General features: G+C 54.4%; 1 protein-coding gene across 1 annotated transcript in view; it reads right to left on the minus strand.

Annotated features, from left to right (window-relative positions):
• The window catches only part of TTC13 (tetratricopeptide repeat domain 13), a gene marked incomplete at its 5' end in the record, with an annotated part of 36,638 nt that overhangs the window by 22,818 nt on the left and 3,272 nt on the right, over positions 1 to 10,548 (minus strand). The window contains 3 exons of the mRNA XM_025039068.1: positions 2,683 to 2,793; positions 3,667 to 3,783; positions 8,331 to 8,401. Of these exons, the coding sequence (XP_024894836.1) occupies positions 2,683 to 2,793; positions 3,667 to 3,783; positions 8,331 to 8,401 (299 nt within the window). The remainder of the gene's footprint in view (positions 1 to 2,682; positions 2,794 to 3,666; positions 3,784 to 8,330; positions 8,402 to 10,548) is intronic.

The raw sequence follows: 10,548 nt of genomic DNA on the forward strand, positions 1-10,548 counted from the left end.
CCCCGACCGGCTGGCGGGCGGCGGGCACTGAGGCCGCTCACGGAGCCGGCACGGGCTCGGGCCACTGTCCAGCAGGGGCCGACAAACACGTGCTTGGAGGGACCGTGTTTGAAATACCCTTGCAACACACATGAAACAGAAAGAATTCAACAGAAGAAATCTTGGGCTGTTTTTCCCCTAGGAAGATTCAAGATGTGCGATGTAGCTACTGAACTGGACAGCTGTGACATCTGTCACGTCATATTGCCTAATGTATTTTAACGTATTACATCACAAAGTAAACGAGCAATCGCCCACTTAATTAATTTCTAAATTGCCGTTGACCCCGCAGCAGATAAACACAGCTCAGACGGGCTGGTCATTTAATAGTTTGTGAAGGCACGTCGCCACCCACTCAGTGTCCCAATCTGTGTAACGGAGACTCCCTCAGCCCCTTCTCCACTTCCTGGGGATGCCGCTGGGGTGTGTGAGACACGTGAACACTCTGGCCTCCTCGTGGACCAGATCTACAAAGATGCAAAGGAACGGTGCCCGCCCGTTCCACACGCGGACGCGGTGTCCACGAGCACGGGAAGGAGCGAGGGTCTACCGACCGGACAGCGAAGCCGTTCCTGGGTCCTCGTCGTGGGATTTGGAATCCACCAGACTGAATTCGGTCCTCGTCCAGCCTGAGGTGACCCCGCTACAGCTTTTTTCTGAATAATTCTCATTTTGAAATAACACAGAGGTGCTGCCCACGTGCCTAGACCTGGCTTCACGGTTGAAAGCAAAATCATCTGTCTGCGTTTGTTTACTTTAGAAAACAGTTTAAACCTCTTAATACTAATAGCTGGCATTTTTCGTATCAAAATTTTTTCTCCTCCGAGAGCTTGGGGGGCAGACTGTGGCGATTTGGGGCTTTTTTACCGACGGTGACAGAGAAAAGACAGAGGAACAGCCGGCAGACCCCAGACGGCCGGAGGCCTGGCAGCAGCCGCCGGCACACCCGCCCGCCCCGAAGCCCGCGCGCCCGCCGAAGGGCGGAGGGGCACGGAGCAAAATTGGCAAACCTCCCCTTGGTTTGGCTTTTAGTGGACAGGAGTTCATTTTTTTAGAGTCTATGAAACTCAGGTTAGATTTTCACATGCAAAATAAACTGTGATAATCAATACCTGATCCGTGTTTAGAGCTTATAAAGTGCTTCTCGCTGATCATGTTTTTAATCTTCACGAGGAGCCGCCTCTGCCTGAGGGACGCGGGCGGCGAGGCTGAGAGCGGCCGGGACGCCGGCGTGGCAGTTAATGGCACCGCGCGCTCTCCACACGCAGCGCTCTGTCCTCAAAGTCGACTGGTCCCCCAACGCTCGTGGGGCAGCTGCCACGTGACAGGCAGTGTCGCAGCTAAGGGTGACGACACGTGAGCCCTGTTCCCACCCGCTGATCACGTGCGTGCGGGACACCCTCAGAACCCTTTCCAATGAATGATACGACGCGTGTTCTTTCTGCAGGGCCCCTTCTCTGCCACGGGCAGCTGCGGCTTGGCCCAGCGTCCCTGTGGAGGCCAGCCTGGCTGGTCAGAATGGCGTGCGTCCCGCCTCCTGGGACGGCCTGCTTTCAGCCCTGCGGCCAGCCGTGGCGCGTCCTGCACAGTGCGCCTGCTGCGTGCCAGGCCTCAGGCACCGACGGGCCTGGGCGAGGGACCCGGGCTAGGGACCCGGGCTCTGCTCTCAGCCGCGTTTCTGGCCTGCTCACTCCTGGCTTGAGATGAGCCTGCTGCAACGGTTCTGGACACGTGATCAGAGAGTGCAGAGCCCAGGGCAGGAGCAAGGGACGGCTGGAGGTGACAGTTCTGCCCCGCCCTGAGTCGGCTAAGACACCGCCTTCCCTGCTCCCCTCAAATAATTTCGGTAGGACTGGTCCACTGAGGACCTCCGACGCTCAGAGACGACACTGTGCGGGGGTCGTGTGGGCCCCGGCGACCGCAGAGCCACCTCCCAGGTAAGCCCGGCTCTGGCCGGCAGTGTCCCCTCGTCAGCCCCCCTGTACAGCCACAACCCCTCGGCCATTATCGTGCCAGAACCCACTTGCGAAATGACAGGTTTCGTCTCGATTAGATAATTCTCCCAAATCTAGACCGTACGGCTCCTCCGGGCCTAAGAATTAAAGTCAGAATGCTCGGCACCGTCCCCTCCACCATCTCCCGCCTCGTCATGCCCACTCCCAGCCATCTGCCACACTGCTGTCACCGCTCACGCCCCCCTCTCTCCCGGAGACACGGCTCCTCCCCCGCCAGGCCTCCCCCGCCTTCAAGGTCCTAGACGAAGCCGAAGCCCGCCGGCTCCCCGGAGCGTCTCTAACCTGCGGTTTAAATGAATCTTTCTCATCTTCTCTGCCAAAGCACCTTGTTTACGTTACTCTCTTTAGCGTGTTTACCGTCGATGAGTTATATGTGTGTGGAAAGCTCTGGAACTACGCTGGGTGAGTGTAAAGCGTGACGCCCCCTTCCCAGCCTCTCTCCTCGCCCCTTTGGGCCGAACGGGAGCTCGGCAAATATGCCGACGCAGACGACCTTCTGAAATAAACCGATTCGATACACTCGAGATATCGTTTTAAGACACGCCAAACGGAATTCTACTAAGTTTTTCCCGCCCACAAAGTACAGGCAGGGCCATTCGACGGAATGCGAAAGGCACGGCACGTTCACCTTCAAGAGTCCTCTGTGGAAGAAAGTTAGACCTTTGTAGAGCATAGCTATCGGCTGGTTTCTGTTCAGCTCCAAGGACAGCTGGGGGTCCTCGTGGGCTGTCGCGTAGTCCTACGGGAAGGAGAGTGGGGGAGAGAGAGCAGCGTTCGTTACGTGTTCGCACATTTCCTACTTGCGCTGGCACGGAAAAGCATCCCGGCTCATCCTCTGCCCGTTTCTGGTTTTACGGGAAGCGTTTCGTGATCATACACGCTGTACGGCGAAATAGCTGATTTGCTTAGGAAATCGAGGGGAAAAGCTCACGGAGGCTTAATTTAAGCATACTGTTTCAACTGTAAACAATATTTTTTAATTACTGTTAAAGTCGTAATCCGTTAGAGAAACTTTAAAAGTTATTTTCTGGTACTAACATTTCATTAGACTGAATCCCTCTAAAATAATTATGGCATCGATTAACCTTAAAATGTGTTTTGCTGAGATTTTTAAAATATATTTTCTTTTGCATTAGAAAATTGATACGAAAATCGCCGTAAATCCGAAATCTAACTGTGGTAAACCCGCTGTCACGGTGAAGGGGTCTCGTTGGGTTTGGGTCACCCACGGACAGAAGCCGCGGCCCGGGAGGCCCGCTGGGCTCAGGTCACGGCTCCCGGGTGGAGACTCCCGAAGGAACGCGAACGGCACCCCGAGGTCTCACAGGCGCACGGTAAGGGGCACAGCGTGTCCCCACGCTGGCGTCCGGCGTCCCGCGCGGCCACCGAGCCACGCTTCTCTCCCCCCTTGTCTACTCGGCCACTGCCGACGGCCCAGGCAAGAAAACGTGTCCTTGGTACTTAAGAGGTTCCTTTCAGCCAGAGAAAACGCTCTTAGGACTGCCGTGTCTCACAAACCCCTTAGTGCCCGGCCCCGACCCCGAGTCTTCCTGGGGGAGGCGGAGGAGGGAGACCTTTCTGGTCGCGGCAGGAAGCGTGTCCAGGCACCCACCTCCGACATGAAGTACAGGGTCCCCCGGTGTCTGTACAGCCGGGCCGAGGGCTGAAGCTGAATCGCTCTCGTGAGGTCGCTCACCGCCTCGCTGATTCGGCCCAGAGGGGACAGAATCTACGAACCCAAACACGCAGTTAGGGAAGAAGACGTGCAGTCGGCAGCCCCGGAACTGCCACCGCTCTGACCCCTCGGTGACACTGCGGCCCGGCCACCCCCTCAGCAGAGTAGCACCTGAGACCCCACGCGCTGGGCAGCGAGGTTCAAGGGCAGCGAGCTGAGCGGCCACTCGTCCGCCCCGCCAGGGGGAGGCTGACGCATCACACCATGTGGCAACTGCCCTGTGGCAGCGTCACGTTCGGAGTTATCACAGAGGCTGCTTTTCTTGAAATGTGACCATGGCTTCGCCGACCTACAATTTCTCTTTCAGATAAAAATCTGGCAGGTCAAAACCAATCTGAGAGAAAACTCTGACCCGCTGGAGGAGTTGCTGGACGCGGACAGAGCCGTCCACGACCTTTAGCTACGTCCTCTGAGGTGCTAAGTGCTAAGCGACAGTTTCTAAGGTTCCGGGTGTTTCGTGAGCCCTGTGGCGTCAACACGTCCCAACTCATCAGTCGTGATCCGCAAAATGGGAGAAGAAACGCCTGTCTGGGAAGCTCTCGTGATGCAGGAACCGGCTGTGTGCAGCCGCCGTGAGGTGAAGATCGTTCTGAAGGCCAAGGGCACAGAGAAGAGCGAGGAAACCCGGACGGGGTCAGCGTCCGCGCCGCCGGCGGGTCGCCCCGGGCGGCGGTCCTTACCACGCAGGTCATGCTCCCCAAGGTTCACCGACTAGTTTCCTGCCCTGCGGAACGTAACACCCGCAAGAGAGAGAGGCTTCGGGGCGGCGCGTCCCAGCGCGAGCCCCACAGATCACCAGCTGAGGAAGGATGTCACTCAGAAAGCCAGATCCCCAGGGAAACGAAAATCACTTTAAGAAACTGAACTACAATTTAGGACACTATAATTTTGAGTGCAAAACATCACAGAGAGTTTTAGATTACCGAAACACCTGTTTCTTTTGCTAAGTTTTCTCTCTCAAAAGAGGAAAAAGTAGCAATTTTTGAAGCCCTAAGCCCGGGAGGCGACCGATGGCTTCATCGGGGCTCAGCGCATTGACGTGCACAGTTAAACGCGCCGGGAAGCGAGTCACTCCGTGTCAACAGGACGAACACGTGTCATTTAAAACAGCAACACGTTCCCTTCTCTGACCTGAACACGCTTCTCCCCTTGCGCCCCAGGACGGGGGACCTGGCGGCCCCTCGCAGCGAGGCCCCGCCCTCCGCCCCAGGGGACGCACCTCCTCTTGGCCCCTCGCACAGGTGTGCCGGGTTTTCCCTGTCCCGGCTGGGCCAGAAGTCCCGAAGGTCTGGTTACAGCGCCCTCACCTGTTCCGCGTCGGTCTGTGTCTCTACGGGGATAAGTATGTCTTGGAGGATTTTACAGAAGCGTGCACGCACACGCACGCACACGTGCACACGCACACATGCACACACTTGCTTCTAGAGGCTATCGACGTCGCTCTGACCATCCTGTCATGTATCCATACGATAAACATCACGTGTCATATAACACTTTTTCAGTGACCACCGACAGCAACGGTACGTGTCAGGAACGCGTATCTCGGTACTGAGCGTTACTGTCACTAGGAGGAAAACACAGCAGGCACGAGGCCACTCTGAAACCCACAGCAACAGAGCAACGGGGAAGAGGATCTGAGACTCAGCCAGCCCAGGACAGAGGGAGGGAGAACCACGCTCGCTGCTCGCTGTCCGGCTGCCCCTGGACGGCACCGCTGCGGGCAAGGCGAGACCGGCACTCCACGTCCTTGACTAGACGCGGGACCCGGGACCGGGCAGAGCGACTCCCTCGGACACCTGGCCGTTGCTGACGGGAGGACTTAGTGAGACGCAAGCGTGAACTCGGCCTCTGTGGGACAGACGTGCCAGTCACGCGAGGTGCGCTGCCGTCACCCCGCCCGGTCTGCCCGCCCCTCGGCATGCCGGCCTGACCGCCCGTCACAGAACAAGCTCCAGAGACGGCAGGGCATTTTCTCAACATCAGGGGACGGGAGTGTGGACACCAGAGGCGACGGGGGACAGAGGGGCCCGGTCACGTGGAGCCGACGCCCGAGCCTGCCCCGGAAGAGGTCTGTCTAGGCAAGTTCTCTTGAAAGTCTGCACGTTACTTTTACATTAAAAACGCATTGGAGACAAAAGCAAATTTCACGTCCAGACACGAAATTAGAGGAGACGAGAGGCAGGAGGACGTGGCTCACCCCAACCTCTGCTGGGGCCACTCTGGTCACTCACTGAGGCCCCCGCCCCCCAACCACGCACCTCCGTCCTTCCTGGACCCGAGTCCCCTCAGACGTGTACGAATGTTGTGTAAACTCTCTCCAACCGGCCAGCACCCAATTACTACGATTTTTTAAATTGGAAAAGATAAAGAAGTGATATTTCTCCCTCAGAGCATAATTTCATGTCAATATTTTTAATATATAAAATGGAAAAAGTTTACGTAGAATGTTCTAGACTGAAAACATAGAGATCTGAATCTTAGGCCCCTTCATAATTGACTATGTAATCTTAGAAAAGTCTTCATTTTTACACCGTGGTGCCTTTGCTGAGCAAAATGTGCTTCTTATAACCTTCCCGCCTTTCTCAGAGAAACAAGGGCAATAAGCATACAGGGATACAGCTATCCGGGGAAAGGACAATATGTGATAACAAATAAAAATAAATCTTACAGAAAAAGCTTTCATTCTTCCATTCGACCTTTAATAACTGTGGCAGGAGCTCGGCTTCCGAGCCCGCTGACCACTGGGGCCCAGTGCCCATCGCGGCCGGTGGCAGCTCCTAGGGGTCCGGTCCAGGCCCCACTCATCACAGGGCGCACAGGCCGCCCTCTCAGAGCAGAAAACACGGCCGAACTGACCTCTGACCTTGGGGGAGACTTTAGACCGCCGCCTCCTGGCCGTTCGACATGGGGCCAACCCTCTCCTGCCATTCATGGATCTACAAACCGGAAGACAGCACCGTGCACCCCGCCGAAGCCCAAACAGCACCGCGCGCCCCACCGGAGCCCAGCCAGCACCGCGCGCCCCACCGGAGCCCAGCCAGCAGTGAGTGGCCTATCCAGCCCTGGCCAAACCGGGTCGCAGAGGAACGAGGCAAGGTGACCCTTCCATGCTCACATGCAGGCCACAAAGTGCACTGACCAGATCAGGCTCCTCCTGGTCAGACTGAAACAGAAACACGTCAGCTCGCTCAGTTTTCTCGTTGGCCGGCCGGGTCTGAACCTACGCTGCTCCCCCAACCTCGCTGCTGCCCCCACCAGCTGCCCGAAGCAGCCACCTCACGATTCCCACATCCTCACAGGAAAAGCCCCTCGGGGACAGCAGCCCCTCGAATCGCAGACTGATAAGGTGCTGAATCACGTTTCGGCACAGCGGTATCTTTTCTTGGCATAAAGACAGAAAGTCCCATCTACTTTGTGAACACGACCACGGGGGAGATGCGCTCCACGGCAGGGACAGACAGCACCTAAGGCACGGCAGGGAGCCACCGACATCACAGGATCTCAGAGAAACGTGAAAAACACGTCCAGGATAAAATTAAGTGAAAAAGCAATGCAAAATGGTACAGATCACACGAAGAAGTAATAAAAAATATTCAAATTATAAAGCACAAGTGCATACTTTGAGAAAAGGTCATAAAAACAAACAACGGTAGAGTGGCAGAATTAGGAAATATTTTATTATTTAAAGTATCTTCCTTAACGTTGTTATGTTGCCTTCGACTACAATGGTCAATATTTCTCAAAAAGTCGAATGAACTGGGAAGACATCTGGGGGCTCGGACGGTCTTCTGCTGCCGGTCACCGTAGGTTAAGTGACCTTTGCTCCTGCGAGGTATCGGAGCCTCCCTCTCACACCGGGGTCAGGTGTCCTGTGTAAAAGTGCCCGCGGACCCTGTCTAACGTCGCAGTGCTACACAGAAAGGCGACTGTGAAAACCAGCTCTAAGTTATCCTCCACACTGCACGCCCCACTGAAGGACACCACTCCGCATGACCGCCCGAACCACCGCTGCCTGGGTCTGAGGACTTAGTGACAACTTAGTGACTGTTTGAGAACAAAGATAGAATCATCGGCGTAATTACAGATTGTAACGCAGCTGTCAATCAGTAAGGCCCAATACTTCCGTTGAGGGGCCTCGTAATCACCCCTAAGGTGGGAAGCAGACCCCCAGGGGAACCGGGCCAGCCCGAGACTGGCTCCTGCTGGAAAGCCGGCGTCTGGAATTCCAAGAGCTGCCAGAGCCCACGTGTCATGGCGAGATCCCGGCAGAGGGGAAAGTAACCCGAAGCTACTGCCCGTCTTTTTGAACTTGCACTTGAACCCTGTCAGTGCGGAGACGATCACGAACCGCTTGGCCCCCCCGGATCTCGCGAAGCCTGAAATGAGAGCGGACCACGAGGCTGGCTCCGGAGGTGCCGCCGGGGCCGGCCTCCTCGCTTCACATAACCATCATGCGGGCGTCACAGGCAGCACCGAAGCCACGCGCAAGTCCATGTTTGGTCACGACTACAAACCTGAGATTACAGAAGAAGAAAAATTACCTGGAGCATTGTCGAAAAATGTCTTATTGCTTCATCATAGAGACCACTGCCAATCAGCACGTAAGCGATAGCTGTGAAACGAAATACAAAAATATTAGAGGAAAGGATGAAGCATCTCAGACTAAAATTAGTAACTAAATTCTTTGTCGAATCTTAAAAGACAGTTCCGAGGGCCAGGTGCGGTTAAAAACACCTAGGAGGTAACAAGGTGCGACTGAATTATTCTGCCACGCAGGGCTTGCCAATCAGTGTCCCAGTTCTATCCAGATTTAAATTATTCGCATCATCTATAAAACATCTGTCCTGAGGAAGTAATTATCTTTTTCTAAGCCCATCACTCACTTTCCAGTACCAAATAATCTCTATGATGTTTCCTATCTGTATAGCAAGACCTAGTAATAAACCCGAATAACATCCCCCAAACGTGACCATGTGATCTTCCTGTGAAGTTGCGAGAAATACCCAAATAGCACCACAGAGCTCGATTCCTGCGGGTGCTGAATTCACAGCCAGTTACCCAGTGAGAACAAAACCAGAGGCTCTGGTTAACATACACGAATGTGATGCTTAACCGTAGATGATTCGCACAGCGGCAATGCGAGGCGATCTCTTTTCTACCTCTTCTGTTCAAAATACAGTCAACGCGCTACTCAAAATAGACACTGAAGATGGATGAATAGTTTCTGATAAAATTACTTAGGTGAGTGGTATTTCGAAATTAGAGACACGACAATCTCTAAAACATGACAATATTTTGAGTAAACCTTTCCAACCAGCCAACAAACAATACATGTGAACACTCTGGATTACATTCCCATCTATAATATTTGCCCTAACTCTCTAAATCCCCAAACATAGGTGAAAAAGATATATTCGTCATTCAATATACTATTTTGATCACATTTCTTTGCAGAAAAAGCTATATTCCAGTTAATTCTAAGACCTAACAGGTAGTCAAGAAGATGGGTAACTAAAACTTTTACTATCATTAAGAGTTTAAATTTTCTGACAGTCAAAAGTGGCAAAAAATTAAATGCAGCAGACCCATTAAATGCAGAGGTCTAGAGCATCTTCATAACTAAAGTTAAAAAACACTGAGCATCATAACCGTTGAGGAGCTTTTGGGGGCATTCGCAAAATAAAAAGAGAACTGGTTTTATCCTAATTTCTTTAAAAAGATATTAAGGTCCGACTCACATTCTGAACAGTACGAGCGGACACTCTTCACATAGTCGGATCGGACGAGAGGATGGGAGGCACCTCGGAAGGGGGTAGGCGGGAGGGGTTGCGTTCGTAAAAACGAGCAGTAACAGTAACAGTTCAGAGCCTCGGACTCGACATCGCAGGCACAGTCCGAAGGTTCACGCGCATTAGCTCACTCACCCCTCGACTGCAACGAGGTAGGTGCAGTCATTACTCACGGCTGCAGACAAGCGATGAGGCGCCAAGCGGTGAGACGCACTGTCCCAGACACCGAGCAGCAAGTGAGGCCACCGTCCCACCGCCCGGCTCCAGGACCCCCCCCACCCCAGCATGGCCCTGAAGCACTGAAGGCCACACCTGAGCTGCCGTGGGGCGTCCGGCTGGGCTGCGGGGTGGTGTGGACCCCTTGGTGGTGACAGCTGCGGGGTGGTGTGGATCCCTTGGTGGGGCATGCTCCTGAGAGCGGGGTGACTCTGCACTGCAGAGCCGGGACCGGGCTCGGACCCTGGCCGTGTGACCACGGGGCCGGTCTCTGCGTCTCGCTCAACGAGCCTGTGGAAAACGCTCTTAGACGCCTTCCAGATCTGTATTTTTGAGTTTTCTACCTCTCTTCCCATAATCAGTACGTTGCTGGTGAATGAACAATGAATAAGCGACCCACAAAAGCAAACACGGTTTTAGGGGGAAATCCTGCACTTAGCAACACGTTTAAACTGCTGCCACAGCTACGCGTTGAATTCCACTCAAAACCAACTGCAGCCCCCAAATATTCCGTCCAAAAGTAAACGTTTCCTGAGAAAAACCCAAAGGCATCCTTGAAAAAATAATCCAAATCCTGCACAAGCGTCAGTATCTGTCAGGATCCAGGTTTCGCTGCGGATCCAAACACAAAGGGAAAACGGGGAGCGGGCCCCGCAGAGACGGGCACGGGCAGCAGCACCGCGGAAGCCGCCTTCTCGGGGACGCGAGGCGTGAGGCGTCAGACGCTGGCCGCGGGGCCGCGGGGCCGGCCCCG

This window comes from Pteropus alecto, unplaced genomic scaffold (assembly GCF_000325575.1).
Source record: "Pteropus alecto unplaced genomic scaffold, ASM32557v1 scaffold189, whole genome shotgun sequence".
In the NCBI taxonomy this organism is placed as follows: Eukaryota; Metazoa; Chordata; class Mammalia; order Chiroptera; family Pteropodidae; genus Pteropus; species Pteropus alecto.